Below are 21,954 nucleotides of genomic sequence, written 5' to 3'. Positions count from 1 at the left end.
AAAAAAAAAAAAAAAGGAAGTAACGAACGGTCCCCTATCCATGCATGCATTGATCATGATACCCGTAAGACTATGATCCTCTTTCCCATTTCTACAAAGATTATTTCAAAGTCATAGAATTATTCACATGACCATTATAATAACGTGCCCCACCCCTTACTCTCTATTCACTATAAATACCTCATAAACACTCCTTCAATTTCACACACAAACACAAATTTAAAACCCTTGAAAAAAAAACACCTTCATCACATTCATTCTAAACACCCTTACTTCCTACCATAACCTTCAATTCTCTTCAAAATGGCTCCTATTTCCTCTAAGATAGCCATCCTTGGGGCCGGGATTAGCGGCATAGCAGCCGCTAAACAACTAGCCAAGTACGAGCCAATGGTCTTTGAGGCTAGTGACTCAATAGGAGGTGTATGGAAACATGCATCCTTCCGTACTACAAAACTTCAAACACCGCGATGTGACTATGAATTTTCCGATTTTCCTTGGCCGGATAGGGATAATTCTTCTTTCCCTTCTTATGTTGAGATCATTGACTATTTGCACTCCTATGCTAACCACTTTGATGTCCTTAAGTTTGTTAAGTTTCGTTCTAAGGTGGTTGAGCTCCGTTACATCGGGGATGAAAATCACCGCGAAGGGAAGGGGGAGTACGGGAGGTTGATGACCGGCCACCCGGCGTGGGAGGTTGCCGTTCAAACTAACGATGACTTTGAGTCCATTGAGGTAAAATTGTATATCCTTTATGAAATTGTTGCATGTCTTAAGGAGGTATTTATAGCATTTTGCATGTAAGGTGTTACTAAAAAAAAGCACAATTATACTACCTCCATTTCACAATACATATACTGTTTGGACACTTTTTACATCATTTATTTATTAATTTTGACACCATTTTCACTTAATAAATATAAAAATTTAATACTAATATGTAAAATAATTTTGGATTTAATGTATATTTTCAAGATGTCTACTAGTATATACTTTTACTAATGAACATATACAAAAATTAGTGGCCAAAGCCATGATTTGATAAACAAAAAAGTTAAAACATTACATCTATTTTGAAACAAAGGTAGTATCATGATTTGAAAAACTCAAAAAAAAAAAAAAAAAAAAAAAAAAAAAAAAAAAAAAAATTGTATAATCTCCATAATGATGGAAAGAAATCGTGTAATTCAGTTATATAATCAAGCCATAATAATATTTACCTAATTTGGAGAACAATAATTATTATTTTGTTACGGAGTATAACAACAAGGATCTTGTTTTACTAAGAAAAAAGTCGTAGGACCAAAATAAGGGAAAAAATTGTTACAACATCTCAAATTTATTCTTTTATTTTGCAAAATTTTAAACTCGGACAGGCTTACTGAACTTAAATTGTTTATCTTTAACATTTAATTTTGTTGTATGAAAAGATAGCATGTAATATGTTGTTGGTCCCATTCTAAGGATCGATGACTATGTTTTAATTTTATTTTCTTACTAAAATAAAAATGTTCATCTGTCTATATACTCTGTCATTAAAAAAAACCATATAAATTAACAATTAATAGTTACCTCGATATATAAAAGTGGTTTATATAAATTGAACATATTCTTTAAATTCGGTATATTGTGTTAATTTGTTCCACTATACATGTTATTCCAGAGGTACACTTTTGAGTTAGTGGTGGTCTGTATTGGAAAATATGGTGACATACCCAAAATTCCCACTTTTCCACCAAAAAAAGGGCCAGAAATATTCAAAGGAAAGGTGCTACATACTCTTGATTATTGCAAATTAAACAAGGAAGAAGCTTCTTCACTTGTTAAAGGAAAAAGTGTTGCAATTGTTGGTTACAAGAAATCTGGTATAGACCTTGCTGTTGAATGTGCTGAAGCAAACCAAGGTATATTATTATTCTTATTAAATTACTTGACTACTTATTATATTGACTACTCCTGCCTCTATCTCCATTTATTCATTCCATTTTAATATTTTTCTCTCAAGAATATCATAAAAAGAAAAAATAGAGACTGATAGAGTAATTATACATACTATTATTATATACTCGTATATATCATCATTACTTTGGATGATCAACTAATAACATTACAATATACGAAGTACATGTGATCTTCTTAATTATATTATGTTATTATTATTTTGTCAAAGTAATTTATTACTCTCTCCGTTTCATAATGTTAGTTCCATATGGAATCAGTCACATAAAATAAGAAAAGAAATATATTTGGAATCTAACATTAAAGTACAACATAATTCATGATTAGTTTACCTTATTTAACTTTTTTTATTTTTTATTTGGAAAGTACAAGTCATAATTGCATAATTTAAGGTAAAGATTTCCTTACTTAGAGTCATGTCATCAATACACAACCAATTAATTCCAAAAAAAAATCAAGTTATAAATGAAATATATTCAATATGGGTAGATCTTTTTGAAACAACCAAAATAGTATATGGGACTAACATTATGAAACGGAGGGAGTAATTTTTTTATGTTATGAGGTTTTTTATTACCATTTTTTAGTGGTATCTTCTGATGTTGTATCACAATTTTACTCATAGTTAATTATTTATGTAAGCATACATGGCCGTGTCCTAAATCACATTTTATCTCGAAGCGGTAAGTTATACTCCGTATGACTTAGGATCTTATTGTAACACATGCAAACATAGCTGCAACCCATATTGGCCAAATACACCAAATTTTATGTTCTGTCACATAATTTTTAGTCTTACATTGCCAATTTCTAATATTTGAGTTGTTTATGACAATTGGGGAATTGGCATAATTGACTCAATCTTTATTACGCGGAATATAAGTTGTACGAGTAATATCTATACAAAACCTTGTAATTAAAAAATATATATATGTTCATAGTCAACACTCTTCAACCATTCCTTAGCTTATTTTATTGAAATTAAATTAGTATGAAATTTCCAACATCGATCCATTAGATTTATTCGTCAAATTTCAAAAAGAAATTAAATTTCTAATATACCTACAATTTCATCGCATGTGGCAAATAGTGGTCATGCATCATGCCAATTGCCAACTTAGTTAGTTGTGTTTTGCTTATATAGAATATAATATACGAGTATAATTTTTATAAAATCTAACTATACATGCTTTTTTTACTTTATTAATTACTTGGTACTCCTATAAATTTGATGCAATTACACTCCCCAAGCCTAACAAATTAAGTACATGCATGTTTTAAATTCTGTACTTTTTGAGTCTTGGCCTATAAACTTAATTACATGTTCAAAATTTCCTTCTTTTATACGTATGTAATGTACAGTATATTATTTGCAATAATGTCCTTGGTTCATTTAAATGAAAAATTATTTTCGAATTTCTCACTAACATGTATACCGATCTTGAAATATTTTGGCATGCATAAATATCTTAGTTATTACTATTACGCTAAATATTTCATTTTATAAATTATTATAAATATTTTACAAGTACTAGAAAAACATTGGTGAAGTAACCTGATTAAATCTATTACAAGCAAGCAATTAACTAATAATCATAGGAGTACAAAGTTTTCTCTCTCATTTTTTTTTTTTTAATTTTAAAACCCTTAATTAGTTGGTCATATACTCATATTTGTACTCTATCAAGTACTCTTAAGAATAGGTCAATTCAATTAGTGCTTTGACTTCAATTCCATTCATATCAATAAATTCAAACCTTGACTTTGTTAATATTGTTGCTTATAATGTAATACTAATCAATTGAAGTATTCAACTTTACAACTAATTAGTAATTACAATCAAGGCAAAACATAAAAAAAAAAGTAAATAAATAATAATGATAATAATAATAATAATAATAATAAAACCTAAAATATTACCTAAACAAAGAAAGAAGTAGATTTGGGGTCAATTGATCATATATGATGATGACTATCTATTTGACCTTTCCTCTAGTCAATTTTTTCCAATCATGTGAGTGTTGACCTTTGTTTTTTCAAATTTCGTTCGGTTGGACTTCCTAATTACTTTTCTTTTGCATGTGTAAGCTAAGCTACAATTATTATAACGTTATATAATATGATAAATGTTGTTCATATTGCATGGACCGACAGAATCTAATTACGATCGAGTAATATGCATGAAATTCATATCATATGTTATAAAATATTCGTGTTCATACTAGTTGTATATATGTATGCAAAAAATATAATATATAGTGTTCATACTTGATAAGAGTGATGTGAAGCATATGATACATGATTAATTCATTATAATATATGCTTTTCATACTACCAGAACATAATCTTAATTTGTACTAAGTCCTAAGCCATGATTAAATATTAGTCGTTTGCTTAAACTTCAGTATCTACGATTATTATGATTTATATCATAGTAATCATTGATATACCATGCATCTTGTATATACGACATGCTCAATGAAAAAGAATATTGAATCATTGAATGCCAAGTTCATACTATGTGTAGTCTAAAGAGCAATGCAAATAGAGCTAGTACTAATTTATGTTTATTAGCTAATAATGCATACCTTTTCCTCTTGTTAAAAGTGTCTTGCTTGCTAATACGGATCGGAATAGGTTGACTGGTGAAATGTTGTGATTTTGTCGGATTATTTTCTTACCACTTTAACAATATACTTAATAGATCGACATTACAACATTATATTGGCCACATTTGAAATTTTAAGCCAAATTTTATTAATATTCCTTTTTGCAATTAGTAATATAAAATATACTCTTTTTCATTTAAATTTAATAGTCACATAATTTTCATACTAGTGGAAATTCTACGATTAAATGACCGCATTAAAGTTATTAGAGGCAGTATTACAGATACCATTATACGGAGTACATGACAAGACATCGAATTTTGTTTATCTAGTATATCACTTTTTGTGACCACCCACTAATAAAAATATAAATAAATAAAGCATTGATTTACACGTAATTTATGTATGTTATGCATGACTGCAGGACCAGATGGGAAAGCATGCACAATGGTGATAAGAACGTTGCATTGGACAGTTCCTCATTACTCAATTTGGGGTTTACCATTTTACTTGTTTTACTCAACAAGATCTTCCCAATACATCCATGAGAGGCCTGACCAAAACTCTCTTAGGGCTTTAATTTGCCTCCTCCTATCGCCTATGGTAATTTTTTTTTTTTTCCCTACAATGTATATTCGGATTGTTGTTCCTTACCTAACTTTGACTGTTTATTTAAATTATAATGTAAGGAATACTTCGTAACTAAATTTGTTTAATGTTTTGTGAAGCTACACCTTGCAAAACATTATTGTAATTATGGATTTGTGTATAAATACGATAAATAAATATGTAACAATATAATACGACCCTTTATTTTGGAGATTTCAGTCTTATATATTTACCTTTAGAAGTAAAACTATTAAGATTATAACATTGAGATTAGGTTAATGAATTGTGCACATTTCTAACCATGATGCAATATTGCTTGTTTCAGAGACGAGTTGTGTCGAAAATTATAGAGAGTTACTTGCTATGGAAGCTTCCATATGAGAAGCATGGGCTAAAACCAGAGCATCCCTTCCATGAGGACTATGCAAGTTGTCAAATGGCAATTTTGCCTGAAAAGTTCTTTCCTGAGGCTGATGAGGGAAGAATCAAGTTTAAGAAGGCGTCGAAATGGTGGTTTTATGAAAATGGACTCCAATTCGATGATGGTAGCAAGCTTGAGGCAGACATAGTGATTTGTGCAACTGGTTATGATGGGAAGAAGAAGCTAGAATCCATTCTACCACAACCTTTCACTAGCTTCCTTGATTATAATGGTGTTATGCCATTGTACAAGTAAGAACAATACCAACTTTTTTGAGTTAAAAGTTAAGGACAATAGGGCACATACGTGTTTGATTTTTCCAAGACAATATTTATTGATGGTATGTTACAAAAGTAATTTTAGTTGAGGCATTATTGTCTTATTACCTTGACAAGATGAATATTGCCTTGGAAAAATCATACCCCGTTTTCAATTTTCTTGCTTATATTAACCTAATGTAATCAATAAGATTAATTCTTTGATCTTCTTCCATATTCCTTGTAAGATGAACTTATTATGAATCCTATTTGACTAAATTGCAGGAGCACCATAAACCCTATGATTCCAAACATGGCTTTTATAGGCTATGTTGAGACGGTATCAAACCTACAAACAGCTGAGCTAAGGTGCAAGTGGCTAGCAAGGCTCGTGGGTGACCGATTCAAGCTCCCTAGTGTAGAGAATATGCTAGGGCATATCGAAAAGGAGGTGGAAGTTATGAAGAGGACAACCAGGTTCTACAAAAGGCAATGCATTTCAACCTATATCATTAATCATAATGATGAACTTTGTGAGGAGATGGGATGGAATTCCTGGAGGAAGAACAGCTGGTTGTCTGAAGCATTCAGCCCTTACACCAGTCAGGATTACGACGAAGACAAATAATCAAAGCAATTCAACAAGCAACTAATTATGTGCAAGTAATATTATGGTCATATATCATCATTTAATTTCGTAATCACTAGGTGTTTTTATGGATTTAGCTAATAAAGCTAGATTTCTAGTGGTGAAAATGCAAAATAAAACAGATACTAGTCTGAAAATCTGTAGTAAGCTTTTATATTTCTGTAATTTTGTAGGGCATTGCAGTAGCATGTAACAATCAGTATAGTAGCATGTAAGAACATGATAAGCTATATATATTATCTTCTGTGTTGCATTTGAGTTACAGTTCGTTTTAATTTCCCTTCTATCTCGTCTTTTGGTAATTTTTATCACAGCTGCAATACCAAGACAATTATCTATATCCTCTCTCCCCACCCCCCCCCCCCCCCCCACCCTGCCCCTCCCCTCCCCACCTCAAAGGGCCTAACCTGCTAACTCGAGTAGGGCCTTCTCCTTACCAACCTAAAAGAAGGTCTAATGATGCAAATGCACAATATAAACAAAATATGGTCCCAGAAAGAGCATCTGACAGTATCATTTTGTAGTTTCATGAGGATCTGATAATATACAGACTTCTTAATCAGCGCAAATCACCAGCCCGTATTTTAGACCATGACGAGTGTCAAATGAAGCTCTCCAACGAGCATGTATGTTCAACAAGGCCTCAACAGTTTGGGAGAGACAAAAAGTAAACAAGACACTTTAAAAGAAGGAGATGTCAAAAGCTCATACAATTACCACTGTGGCAGTGCAAGATAAAAATTCGCCGCGTGACATATTTTAGTCATTCACAACTATAGAGAAGGGCATATGTTAAAGCAAATGAATGGAGTAACCTCAAGTTTACTGTGAAACCCTGAAACTTATTCATGGTTGACAGATTAAAAAAATCATAAAAAAACAAGCAACATATCAATATCCCAGAGAGCTGCTGATAATAGTGAGCACATATCTGCCGAATTCTGATATTCTCAACTTTTATTGCATTTAATTGTTGATAGAAATTTTGGGAATAGTATACAGAATTAATCACAAATACTGCAGAGAAAGATCTAAGACATACATTGGAGAATCAAGGATTCGGGGTTGCTAATTTGAAGAGAGAGGAGAGAAGGATTCACAGAATCTGCTATCAGAGATCTTGCTCAAAGGCTTTGTAGAAACTTGAGGGTCTCATCAATATGCTTCTCAGGCTGAAATTGATTGTTGTAAACAAGCCGGACGACTCCATTCTTGTCAAGGACATAGGTTTGTCTCCCGGGGAGAGCTCCAAAGAGATCTGATGGGACTCCCCACTCTTTTCTCACCTTGTTACCCTCATCACTTAGCAAAGTGAAAGGAAGCTTGTACTTCTGTTTGAATGACTGAATACATACAAGAGTACACGTCAGAAACTTCAAACATATATAAGGGGATAGTTCGGTGTATGTTTGCTGTGCAATGGACAGTAGCCTTCTGATTTCCCTTGAGAAGAATAACTGCAATAGATTTCTTCTCTCTGCCCCACAGAATTAAGAATGCTAAAAGTTTTGCATAATCAAATTCAAATAAGACTGTCTATTTATAGTTGAGTGGAAATCCTTAAGGCATAACATAAAACCTTACGAAGTACTTCGTATGTCTTATAACAAAGAATAAGCTATGCTGCAGGTTAGAAACACAACCTTTAAAATTTAATCACACTTTTTTCTTCTCTAGTTTTGATAGCCACAAAGTACGGGGATACAATTTCAGAGACAGGCTTTGAAAAACACCACCATCCAACGTCTTTATCACTAGTAATTGCCTAGCACTCCATGTATTTGGGGGAGGGAGGGGGGATTAAAGGAAAGAAAACTAGATTTATCATGAAGCATATGGATTTTGGTCATTGATAACAAAGTAATGCATGTATTGAGGGACTATAATTCTCCTATGCCAAAATAATCTGACAGTCGTCCAATTTAATTAAAATTTTTGCCAAACAAGTATGGACTGCGCTGCACTAGAATTCTGTATTTACCTTGTGAGACGATGAATCATCACCGCTGATACCAATAACCTCTGCCCCTGCTTTCTTAAACTTTTCATATGAGTCTCTAAAAGCACAAGCCTGTGGAGAAAATGCAAAAAGGTCAAGTGATGGCACAAAGAGAAACAAAGAAAATACATAGTTTCAGACAAAAGTTCAGAAAACATTTTAACCATTGATCTTCAAAGCCATTTACCAGTGCAATGAGAAATCGATTAAAATAAAGGACAATCTTATATATGTGGAAGAGCAAATCCCGCATTAAGTTATTAGATTCTTAAAAGTGCACTGACATTCTAAAATGATTCTAAGTTAAGTGCAAGACTACTAAATTGCTTATTACTCCGTATAAAAAAGAGAAGCAGAACTGCAGAAGCCCTGAGTAGGGATGACAATCCAGTCCGGATCCGACCCTACTCCGCCCCGATCCAAGGTAAAAAAATCCGCTCCGAGTCCGAGAAAAAAGTAATCCGAGTTCGACTCCGTTAAAATAATCCGACTCCAAGTCGGAGGAGGGTCGGAGTCGGATCCTACAAAAAATCCGAGAAAAAAATCCGATTCCGACAAATGTCCGACTTTGACGGATTATCCGACTCCGACTCCAATAGATAGTGGATTTTTGTGTGGGTCATGGTGGCATTGGGTGTGGGTTGTAAAGGCCCAAATAGCCCAATTTGTAAAGTATATTGAATAACGAAAAAAAACTCGGAGTCGGAGTCAGAGGTCGGATAATGAAGTCGGAGTCGGATTTAACCTCCGACTTCCTGTCGGGTCGGAGTCGGATTTAGCATAATCCGCTCCGAGTCCGACCCATTGCCATCCCTACCCCTAAGCCAACTGCTTGTCTGCAGTCTGCACAGCATGGGTATAGGATATTAATCTATCTCAAAGAAAGCAATCTGCAATGGGAGCTTTACATGAGGGGCTACACGAATAGCCTTGGAAACAGAAAACAGTTGACCAGTGTAAATTTCGGTCCTCAACAATAATGCTTGTATTTGAATAATTTGATATTGAGTAGGTTTCACTACCACCCCTATAAATTGAGCCAAATCGGTCCATGAAACTTAATATTTTACTTGACAGTTTTGATATTTTATCTATTGACTTGTAACCAAAAAATGTATCCAGGTTTCCAGAGATCTAGAACACTTACTCAATTTGAAAGTACTTTTGCTAGAGGAATGAGACCAAACATTACACATTATGGCTGCTCTGCATATCGTTTCATCTTAGCAACTTTACTTGACAGAAAAGAGATACTTTTCCTTGGCATATAGTAAGTCTCATTGAATTACTGCAATTAAGCAGAAAAACCAGATTGATGGAATGATTATTGCGGAGATAATAGATATAGGCAGCAATCATGCTACTTGGACTAAGACAATGACTTAGAGACATCATATAGGCTTTGACCAACATAGATTGCTGTTGTCCAGGAACTCTCCCTTTCACCCATTGGCAAGTTCACAAGAATTTTACATAAACCAACAATAATTTCCCTCGACTTGAAGGTTCACTTATAAGGGGAGGAGGGGGGGGGGGGGGGGTGATCTTTTATTTATGTTGATGCTTACCATCTTACTAGAAATACCATCAGTTAAAAATCAAATTATTGGGGAGAAGTACTGGCCTTTGGATATTCGGGTTTGGCTCCTATATCTTACTTACTCATTCAATAGCCGGCCCACTCTGATGCGAACTGCAGGAAGATAACATTTTTCAATGCTTCTTTAGGATGTTCAAGATAATTTGCAAATCCTTGTATATATGATGTGACCTAACTAATCCATTAGCCTATTCATCTAAATTGTTGACCCCCCTGAAACTGTTAATCACCCTGGTCCACAACTCCACATATAGCATACCTTTAACTATGAACCAACCAATCTAAGCCGCAACTGCTTGTGAGTAAATTAGTAATGACAGTTTCATAAAGCAAGGTCATTTTCCTTTGCCTCATCGTCCGAAATTACTTCATTTGAAAGTTCGTTATCATCTATCAATAACTACTACAAAATACTATAGACCACGTTTGGCTGACCAATTTTTAAACACTATACTTTTTAAACCTGAAAATGACGAAATCAACAATTGATATAGAACTGCTCATTTCAACTCATCTCGAAGCTAATGAATAAAAGTATGCACCAACAACATCTCACATGACAACATAATACGCATAATATATAAAGGATTAATATTAGAAAGCATCAACAACAAAAGCAAATTTTGGCCCCTAATATTCTCAAATAGTGATTAGTGAATGTACCTAAAGCCTCAACATTGCTTCAAATCTTCAATGGCCTAAACAAGATCACTATTTGTAATTTCATTTATCAGTCTAATTCCTACAATATTGGTTCATGAAGGGTTATAGTGTTATTTAAGTAGTTCTTTCACAATGCCATCTTCCATCTCCTAAGAAAAAATAGCATAAGAATCAAAAGTTACTGTAGAACCAAATTTAAACTCTACACATAAGGAGCAAAAGCATAACAAATAACTATGGCATATAGTAAAGCCAATATTAATGAGTGGATATGTATAATGTGTACCTATGTTACTCAGACTAGGGTACATGGCCAAATGTCCAACTCAACTATTTTATAACCCATGTTAGAGTGTCGAGGATTCAACATGAGTAACCGGGGTGAAATGAAGAGTCGGAGTAACATTAATTTGACCAGCAGTTAAAAAATATGCAAATATAAGAAAGAGAAATAAAGGTAAGGACCTGTTTGGTGCAACCAGGGGTTTCATCAGCAGGGTAAAAATAGACAACAACAGGCTTCCCTTTAAATTTAGTCAAGCTCACATTCCTTCCATCTTGATCTTTCAAAGTAAATGCAGGTGCCTGACTACCTTCAGAAACCTGCTTTTTCCAACCAAAACTCAATTATTTTCATAAACAAAATCAAAAACCCAGATAGAAAATTCACTCAAAAATCAGAAAATCCCACAAAAAATTAAATAATTTCAGCAAAATGTTGCACCTTGGCACTAACAATGGCGGATTTGGAAGAACGAGAAGAAAAGGGGGAAGAGAAAGAAGAAGGGTGTGATAATTTGAGGCCACGAAAATGGGATTGAGTTGAATTGGAGATGATGCAGAGATTTTGAGAAGAATGGGGTTTTGGGGTTTGGGAAGGAAGAGTAAAAGGAAGGGAATGTTTGGGAAGAGAAAGGGCAGCCATTGTTAAAGAAAGAAAGCTTAAAAATGTTACAAGTTGTTGTTCAATACAAGTGTAGTAGTAGTAGATGATTATAGTGCAGTGGAAGAAGAAAGATAAGGAGGAAGAGGTGAAAAGGGTGAGAGGTTTGTGGCTTTTCAAGTGGATTTCATTGTGTTGTGGATAAATGGTGGCCAGTCAAGTAACCAAGTCCAATGTTTGTCTCTCAAATCATAAACAATAAGCAATCTATCATCTATTGACCGAGATCGGGTGTAAATTATTTTCTCTGGTTCGAATGGGCAACAAGAGTAATACTCGTACTGTAATACTTCGTCTGTTTCTTTAGTCACGTTGTCATATATAACTTCAACCATTCATATCTTTAATTATCAATAAGGAAAAATATAAAAAGTTAATATTTTGAAAATTTTTATCATGACGAATCTAACAAGATCCCACATGACAATATTTTTTATTACGTATAAAGCACAAAACACGGTAAAAGCGTGTTGGATAATATTCCTCCTTATTTTGGAGTTTGCTATTTTGGAGTTTGCTAACAACAAATAAAGAAGAAATTACAAGAAATAAAAGGGGAGAAAAAGAAGGAGAGTGGTAGGAAAATAAGAAATAAACTATGGCAAATTATATAACGATAATTTGCATCATTAGTTATTTAGTTATAGGCTGATTATAAATATGTAATCAGATTAATTGTTTATAGTAGTAAATTGAGATAGAATTTGTATCACATTATTGTTGCATTGATAAATAGAAACACAATTTAAGTTTGAGAGTATACCATCGAATATTAGTTTATATTTTATAAATATTTTGTGAGTTAATCCATTACATTATAGAGATATAATTGTCCTATTTTGTTTATATACAAAGGGAAAGTAAATATTATTTTTGCTGCAAGATTATTTGCGATCTTTCCCAACAATCTGGTATCAGAACCAAGTTACAAACATACACATTATATAAAACAAAATGGAAGATTCGATGGTAAGCTTATCGGGAATGATCAAATTGACGTCGTCCAATTATTCCATGTGGAAGTCTCGAATGGAGGATATCCTTTATTGTAAGGATTTGTATAAACCCATCGAGGAAGAAAATAAACTGGAAAGTAAAACCGAAGATGTATGGAAATTGGAGAATCGAAAGGCAGTCTAGTTGATACGACAACATATTGATCAAAGTATATTTCAACATGTTGCTAATGATACCAATGCCTACAAGCTTTGGAAAAAGCTTGAGTCAATGTATGAAAGGAAGACAACTTTAAATAAAGCTACATTGGTGAGAAGGTTGGTCCATCTTCTATACAAAGAAAATAAAAATATGGCAGAACACATGAATGAATTTCAAGGCATTGTTAATCAACTAACAAATGTTAGCATGACTATTGAAGATGGAGTCCAAGCCTTATTACTCCTTAGCTCATTACCCGATAGTTGGGAAACTCTTGTTATCTCGTTGAACAATTCGGCTCCGAATGGTAAACTCACCCTTGACATGGTGAAAGATAGCTTGTTCAATGAAGAAGTTAGAAGAAAAGAATTTGCCTCCACAAATAATCAAACTGAAGCACACATTGTTGAAAGTCGAGGGAAACCAATGTTTAGAGGCTCCCAAAGTCAAGATAAATCGAGAGGCAGATCAAAATCTAAGAAGAGGTTCACTTGCTTTTATTGTCATAAGACATTACATAAGCAAAGTGAATGTCGAATATGGAAGAGGGACATGCGATCAAAGAATGGCAAGAGTAGTGGTAATGAAGACAAGAAAAATGTCACGGCTACAGCAGTTGGTGACGAAGTTTATTTTGCAGGTGATGACTCATGTTATAACCTTACAAATGAAGATTGTAGCTGGGTGATTGATACAGGTGCTTCATATCATCTAATTACAAACAAAGATTACTTCACATCTTACACTAGTGGCGATCTTGGCTTTGTGAGGATATGAAATAATGGATCCTCCAAAATTATTGGTATTGGAGATGTTTGCTTGGAAACCAATGCAGGATGCAAGCTAACACTGCACGATGTCAGACATGTTCCAGATATAAGGCTAAATTTGATCTCAGCTGGCAAACTTGATGATGAAGGGTATGCAAATCACTTTTCTAATGGAAAATGGAAGTTGTCAAAAGGCTCGATAATCAGAGCTCATTGAAAGAAGCAACAAACCCTTTATGTCACAAATGGGAAGCTCAACACATAGTTGAATGTAGCCGAAGAATGTTCTACCGAGTTATGGCATAAACGGCTCGCATAAGTGAGAAGGGATTGCAAATCCTCACTCGAAAGAAACTCCTTCCTTTGAAGGATGTTCATTTGAAATCTTGTGTTGATTGTTTAGCTGGAAAACAACACAGAGTTTCATTTCGAAGAAATCCACCATCTAGAAGACCAGGAGTTCTAGATTTGATTCACACAGATGTATGTTCTATGACAGAAAAAATCTCTGGGTGGGGCATCTTATTTTGTCACATTTATTGATGACCATTCCAGGAAAGTATGGGTCTATCTCTTGAAAAGTAAAGACCAAGTCTTTGATGCGTTTAAGGAGTTTCATGCAAAAGTAGAGAGAGAAATGAGCATGAAATTAAAATGTGTACGATCTGATAATGGTGGTGAGTACAGAGGTCCATTTGAAGAATACTGCAGGAAGTATGGGATAAAGCTTGAGAAAACTGTCCCAAAAACGCCTCAACAAAATGGTATTGCAAAAAGGATGAATCGTACGATCACTGAAAAAGTTCGTTCAATGTTATCTCACGCAAGGTTACCCAAATCATTTTGGGGGGAGGCAGTTAAAAATGCAGTTCGTTTGATCAATCTTTCTCTTTCAGTTCCACTTGATGGTGAAGTTCCACAAATGATATGGTCGGGGAGAAAAGTAAATTATGAAAGTTTGAAGGTGTTTGGATGTAAAGCCTTTGTTCATATCTCGAGAGATGAGAGATCAAAACTTGATAGCAAGACAAAACAATGTATTTTTCTTGGCTATCCTGAAGATGAGTTCGGTTATAGGTTATGGAGTCCTTCTGAAAGAAAGATTGTTAGAAGTAGAGATGTCGTCTTCTTTGAAGATCAAACCATTGAAGACATACAAAAATTGAAAAAATCTACAACATCCCATGAAGAATTGCCTATAATTATGAATCCAATTCCTTCCCTGGGTGTAGTTGATGATCGCGGGGGAGAAGTAAACCAAGAAGATTATCCTCACAACATGGACGATTATGATGATAATCATGAGAATGTGGAACACATAACACAACAAGAAAATCAACCACCATCACCACTAGAGTTAAGAAGGTCTAATAGAGATAGACGACTTCCAGCAAAGTTTGTTAATGGTGACTATCAGTTGTTAACTGAAGGTGGAGAGCCAGAGTCTTATGATGAGTCTTTAAGAGATATTCACCAAAAAGAGTGGATTGAAGCCATGCAAGATGAAATAAGATCCTTGCATGAGAATCATACTTTTGATTTGGTATAGCTACCAAATGGTCGACGAGCACTCAAGAATAAGTGGGTGTTCAGATTGAAGACTGAAGAAAATAATCCACAACCAAGATATAAAGCAAGGCTTGTTGTGAAGGGGTTTAGTCAAAAGAGAGGTATTGACTTTGAATAAATATTCTCACCGGTAGTGAAAATGTCATCAATACGAGTTGTTCTCGGCATGGTAGCATGCATGGATTTAGAAATTGAACAACTAGATGTGAAAACAGCCTTCCTACATGGTGATTTGGAAGAAGAAATATACTACCTCCGTTAATTATTATGTGCAACTTTGAAATATTTTATATCTCACAAATAATACTCCAAAGTTGCACATAATAATTAACGGAGGTAGTATATGGAATAACCTAAGGGATTCCAGGTTGAAGGAAAAGAGCACATGGTATGTCGTTTGAATAAGATCTTGTATGGTTTAAAACAAGCTCCACGTCAATGGTATCTAAAATTTGAATCCTTTATGAAAGATCATAAGTATCACAAGACGACATCGGATCATTGTGTGTTCATAAAAAGATTTGTAGTGGGAGATTTTATTATTTTACTCCTTTATGTTGATGATATGTTAATTATTGGTCGCGACACCAATAAAATCGCTAACTTGAAAAAGGCGATGAATAAGTTCTTTGCTATGAAAGACTTAGGACCAACAAAACTGATATTAAGCATAAAAATCTCACGTGACAGGAAAAATAAGAAGTTATGGTTGTCACAAGAAAGATATATTGAGAAGCTACTCGAGAGGTTTAATATGCATAAGGCTAAACCAGTAAGTTCTCTACTTGCAAGTCATTTTAAGTTGAGTTCTCAACAATGTCCTACAAGTGAGAAAGAAAGAGAAAAGATGGATAAAGTTCCTTATTCATCTGCAGTTGGTAGTTTGATGTATGCTATGGTCTGTACGAGACCAGACATTGCCTATTCGGTAGGTGTTGTCAGTAGGTTTCTCTCGAATCCAGGAAAAGAACATTGGGAAGATGTCAAATGGATTCTAAGGTATTTACAGGGCACATAAAAAATGTGCTTATGTTTTGGTCAAGGAGATCCTGTGTTAAAAGGTTACACAGATGTAGATATGGCAAATGATGTTGATTTGCGAAAGTCAGTATTAGACTATATGATGACTTTTGCAGGGGGAGCTATATCATGGCAATCAAGGTTACAAAAATGTGTTGCATTATCAACAACGGAAGCCGAGTATATTGCTGTGACAGAAGCTTGTAAAGAAATATTGTGGATGAAGAATTTCCTACAAGATAGGGATTAAACAAGATAAGTATTCACTTTACTGTGATAGCCAAAGTGCTATTCATCTGGCGAAAAATCCTACTTTCCATGCTCGGTCCAAACATATAGACGTAAGGTATCATTGGATACAAGAAGTCTTTGAAACCAAACTGTTGCATTTGGAAAAGATCCATACCGACCACAATGTTTCAGATATGATGACAAAAACATTGACCATGCAAAAGCTTGATGTTTGTCGAGATGAAGCGGGTCTATCAATAATCTCCTAATAAGTCGGAAGGGGGAGATTTGTTGGATAATATTCTTCCTTATTTTGGAGTTTGCTAAAAACAAATAAAGAAGAAATTACAAGAAATAAAAGAGGAGAAAAAGAAGGAAAGTGGTAGGAAAATAAGAAATAAACTATGGCAAATTATATAACGATAATTTGCATCATTAGTTATTTAGTTATAGGCTGATTATAAATATGTAATTAGATTAATTGTTTATAGTAGTAAATTGAGATAGAATTTGTATCACATTATTGTTGCATTGATAAATAGAAACACAATTTAAGTTTGAGAGTATACCATCGAATATTAGTTTATATTTTATAAACATTTTGTGAGTTAATCCATTATATTATAGAGGCATAATTGTTACCTATTTTGTTTATATACAAAGGGAAAGTAAATATTATTTTCGCTACAAGATTATTTATGATCTTTCCCAATAAAGCGGAGTATGTGAATATTGCTAAAGTCAAAACGTGTCAATTAAAAAAAACGGAGGTAGTACATAAATTACAAATTACAATAAAGAGGAAAAAAAAAACTTGTGTGGATGTGGTTCACAATAACTAAGCCTATTGAAGAATTTACCCAATAAGGAGTGAAAGATCTTAAAAACATTTGTGTAACAGTGTCTTATCATTGTACAACACTCCCTCCGTCCCTTAATACAAAGCCTCATTTCGTTTTTGGGTAAACCAAAGTACAATGCCTCTTTCTATTTAAAGGTTGTATTTTTTGACATTATTACCCTCTTTTTATGAGTTGTCATCTTTTTTTCTTTACTTTTTTGTACTTTTAAAGTCAATTTCCAACACTTTCTCTCTCTATCTCTTTAATTATTCCCAACTACTTTTTCTTTCTCTCTATCTTTCTCTAACCCCACATGCACATATGTACTTTTAATCATTAGTTCTACAAACTTTACAACTTTCTTAATTCCCGTGCTAAAACCAAAAGAGGCTTTGTATTAAGGGACGGAGGGAGTACTTAATAAACTTTTATGTGTCACTGCGAGCATATGTCTTTATCCCACTTTCCCCCTCCCATTAACCCAACCCACCTACAGTCCAACACAGATGCCAAAAAATGACCCTACCTGATATTGACCTAGGTAGCTTGTAACACAACTTTATTTGACACGATGTTGTTAACTCCCCTAGCCATTGACCAAATAAATGAAATGGATTCAAATATCAAATTGACCTAATTTTTTTAATTTTACAATTTTACCCAAGAAGTTCAACTAAAAATAATCTTAAATTTATTAATTTTATAACCATGATAAAATTGTAGAATTATTTTATTAAAGATATTTTAATTTTGGGTTGACAACATATTGATACTTTTAGGTTCGAGATAAATCAGGTCGTGTTTGAGCTTTTGAGGCGGGTTTATGAGTGGTAAATTTAGATTTAGATAGGTCTAGTCGAATGATCATTCTTGTCAAATAATCTTTATGTTAGGTCATTCTTGGTATTCCACTCATAAACCCAAATTTTAAAACACGTAAAATATAAGTTGAACAAAAAAAAAATTGACATTGATCTGATTTGAACTTAACCCAAAACCAAGAGTGACCACATAAAGATTATTTGACAAGATGATCATTCGATTAGACTTATCTAGACCCGAATTTACTACTCATAAACCCACCTCAAAAGTTCAAACACGACCTGATATATCCCAAACTTAAAAGTGAATCCGACTTGAATTTGATTCAAAACGAGCCCAAGCTACAACAAAAAAAATGACCTTTACCCAACCGAATTAAACTTGACTTGACCCAAACCGAACCTAAACCTAACGTGAATGCTAGATTTACCCGACATGACCTAAGTTGGAACCAAAACATGATATAACTCGACATAACCTGACTTGAATACCGAAAGTCCTGAATTGACCCAGCTTTATGGTAAAACCGTCTTACTACCTCCATTTCATAATATTTGTCACGATTAAATATTTTTCCTCTCTATTTTATGCTAAATCGTTGCAAATAATATGAAACGGAGGTAATACTTAAAATCATGTATGCTTTTCTGTACAGAGAGGAAAAAAAATTGGTTCTATGTTTTGTTTAAAAAAAAATGCAAAAACCTTTAAACTGTTAAATATTTTACCAATAGAAAGATGTTGGAGAGTAAGAGAAGTAAAGAAGTAAAAGTAGTGTAGTAGTATTACTCCGGTTATTTTTTTGCTTGTGTAGTTCACAATAGTGAACTTGCCTTTTATAGGCAAATTTTCTTATTAAAATATTTTGCATGATTGTACTTTGTTACAAATTATTGTACTAGTTTACATGCTCATGTGAACTTCACTTGTAATTTTTCTCAACACTCCCCCTTGAATGTTCACATGAAATGGGGTGTAAGTTGCCTTATTAAAAACCTTGCTAGGTAAAAACCCTATGGATAAAAACCATAGCTAGGGAAAAAGAGTACAACGATATTATTGTATTATATGCTTTGGTATACTGCCTCGTTAAAAACCTTGTCAGGAAAAAAAACCCAGTGGGATAAAAACCTGATCGAAGGGAAAAAGAGTGCAGTGCATATAATACTCCCCCTGATTTTAGCATAGTTCACGAAGATGTCGCATTCCGATTTTGTGAACTAATTGCTCAAATTTCTTCGAAGGAAGTGATTTGGTGAACAGGTCGGCAAGATTTTCACAAGACTGAATTTGCTGGATATTTATTTCCTCGTCCTTTTGCAGATCATGTGTGAAGAACAGTTTTGGAGCAATATGTTTCGTTTTATCTCCCTTAATATATCCTTCAGTTACTTGAGCGATACATGCTGTATTGTCTTCAAAGATGATGGTTGGGTCTTCTGTTATTGTGTTCATTCCACACTCCTTTTGGATATTACTGATCATCGACCTCAGCCACACACATTCCCGTCCTGCTTCATAGAGGGCTATCAACTCTGCATGATTTGATGATGTCGCGGTCAATGTCTGCTTTGTTGATTTCCATGATATTGCAGTGCCGCCATAAGTGAACACATATCCATTTTGTGACTTGGCATTTTGAGGATCTGATAAGTATCCAGCGTCTGCATACCCAATGAGAGCAGCATCTTGTTTTGGTTGGTAATATAAACCAAGATCTTGTGTCCCTCGTAGGTACCGGAGTAAGTGTCGAACTCCCTTCCAATGCCTATATGTTGGTGCATTGCTGTGCCTAGCTAACAAATTCACAGAGAAAGCTATGTCGGGTCTAGTATTGTTAGCTAAGTACATTAAGGCTCCAATTGCACTTAAGTATGGTACTTCTGGACCCAGAATCTCTTCATTTTCTTCTCGGGGTCTGAATGGATCATTTTTCATATTCAAAGAACGAACAACCATTGGGAAGTTGGTTGGAGTTGCTTTGTCCATGAAGAATCGTTTCAAAACTCTTTCTGTATAGTTTGATTGATGGACAAAAATACCATGACTCAAGTGCTCAATTTGCAGTCCAAGGCAAAATTTAGTTTTTCCAAGGTCTTTCATCTCAAATTCTTTCATCAAGTATTTTGCAGTTTTCTCGAGTTCATTTGGGGTTCCGATGATATTTAAATCATCAACATAAACTGCAATGATAGCGAATCCTGATTGTGATCGCTTTATGAAAACACAGGGACTAACTTGGTTGTTTTTGAATCCTTCTCTCATAAGATATTCACTCAGACGGTTGTACCACATCCTTCCAGATTGCTTCAATCCATAAAGTGACCTTTTTAATTTTATGGAAAGCAGTTGTCTAGGCTTGTGATTTTCTGGTAGTTTTAGTCCTTCGGGGACTTTCATGTAAATGTCCGTATCGAGTGATCCATACAAATACGCAGTCACTACATCCATTAATCGCATTTGTAGTCCTTTTGTGACTGTCAAACTTACCAGAAATCTTAATGTAGTTGCATCAACCACTGGAGAATATGTTTCTTCATAATCAATCCCTGGAATTTGAGAAAATCCTTGGGCTACAAGTCTTGCCTTGTATCGAACTATTTCATTTTTCTCATTACGTTTTCTCACAAATACCCATTTGTATCCAACGGGTTTTACACCTGCTGGTGTAAGGGTTATTTTTCCAAAAACTTCTCGTTTTTCAAGTGACTTTAACTCAGCCAGCATTGCCTCCTTCCACTTTGGCCAATCACTCCTACGTCGACATTCTTCTACAGTTCTAGGTTCAACATCATTTTCATCAGACACTATGTCGATTGCGATGGAATTTGCAAATATTTCATTAACGATAACATCCTTTCTATTCCACTGAGTCTTTGTAGAGACGTAATTCATTGAAATTTCATTGTTATCGATGTTTTGAACATCTTGTTCATTCCCCGTAGGGTTGTCTTCTTGTTCGTCCCCTTTTGGATTATCATCATTTTCTTTACTTTCATCCACATTTGGTCTTTCTTGACCTTCTGACGGGGGAACATCATTAGTCTCATTTCCTATTCCATCCAATCTTTTCAATTTTCTTGGCTTAGAATCTTTTGAACCAAGTTGTCTTCCACGCTTTCTGCGTGCCTGAGATTCATTTTCTATGGCCTTATTACCAGTTGGGATTTCAATACGTGCAGGGGCATTTTCTGCTGGTATATGTGATTTTGTCACCTTCTTTGTGTCTACAAATGCATCAGGCAATTGATTTGCAACACTTTGTAAATGAACAATTTTCTTGACTTCTTGTTCACACATATTTGTTCGTGGATCTAACATCAACAGTTGTGTTGCATTCCAAATAAGTTCAATTTCTTTCTTACGTGGGTCCACTTTCTCTCCCCCTAAGACTGGGAATACTGTTTCATTAAAGTGACAATCCGCAAATCTAGCCGTAAATAAGTCACCAGTCAGTGGTTCAAGATATTTAATTATAGAAGGGGATTCAAACCCGACATAAATTCCCAGTCTTCTTTGTGGACCCATTTTCGTTCGTTGGGGTGGAGCAATGGGAACATATACAGCACAACCAAAGATTTTTAGATGTGAGATGCTTGGTTCTCGACCACAAACAAGCTGTAGTGGTGAGAATTTATGATAAGCTGTAGGTCTCAATCTAATTAGCGCTGCTGCATGTATTATAGCATGTCCCCAAGCAGATGGTGGCAATCTTGACCTCATTAATAATGGTCTTGCAATCATTTGTAATCTCTTAATTAGTGATTCAGCCAGACCATTTTGTGTATGAACATGAGCTACTGGGTGTTCGACATCAATTCCAATTGACA

At 34.4% G+C, this 21,954-nt stretch overlaps 2 protein-coding genes across 2 annotated transcripts; one reads left to right on the top strand and one right to left on the bottom strand.

Moving 5' to 3' along the window:
* The first annotated feature begins 246 nt into the window (after positions 1-246).
* LOC145578799 (putative flavin-containing monooxygenase 1) lies at positions 247-6,727 on the top strand. The gene is made up of 5 exons (XM_081636100.1): positions 247-738; positions 1,667-1,907; positions 4,996-5,174; positions 5,506-5,852; positions 6,144-6,727. The coding sequence occupies exons 1-5, from the start codon at positions 304-306 to the stop codon at positions 6,484-6,486; spliced, it is 1,545 nt and encodes a 514-aa protein (XP_081492226.1). The 5' UTR covers positions 247-303; the 3' UTR covers positions 6,487-6,727.
* A 710-nt stretch (positions 6,728-7,437) lies between these two features.
* On the bottom strand, positions 7,438-11,843 carry LOC145580002 (peroxiredoxin Q, chloroplastic-like). The gene is made up of 4 exons (XM_081637320.1): positions 11,494-11,843; positions 11,235-11,372; positions 8,489-8,578; positions 7,438-7,850 (listed from the first exon to the last, which is right to left on the bottom strand). The coding sequence occupies exons 1-4, from the start codon at positions 11,692-11,694 to the stop codon at positions 7,632-7,634; spliced, it is 648 nt and encodes a 215-aa protein (XP_081493446.1). The 5' UTR covers positions 11,695-11,843; the 3' UTR covers positions 7,438-7,631.
* Positions 11,844-21,954: the final 10,111 nt, after the last annotated feature.

The sequence above is a fragment of the Chenopodium album genome, chromosome 14, assembly GCF_948465745.1.
Source record: "Chenopodium album chromosome 14, dcCheAlbu1.1, whole genome shotgun sequence".
In the NCBI taxonomy this organism is placed as follows: domain Eukaryota; kingdom Viridiplantae; phylum Streptophyta; class Magnoliopsida; order Caryophyllales; family Amaranthaceae; genus Chenopodium; species Chenopodium album.
Note: the sequence above shows the minus strand (reverse complement) of the source record. Positions and strands in the feature narration are given on the sequence as shown.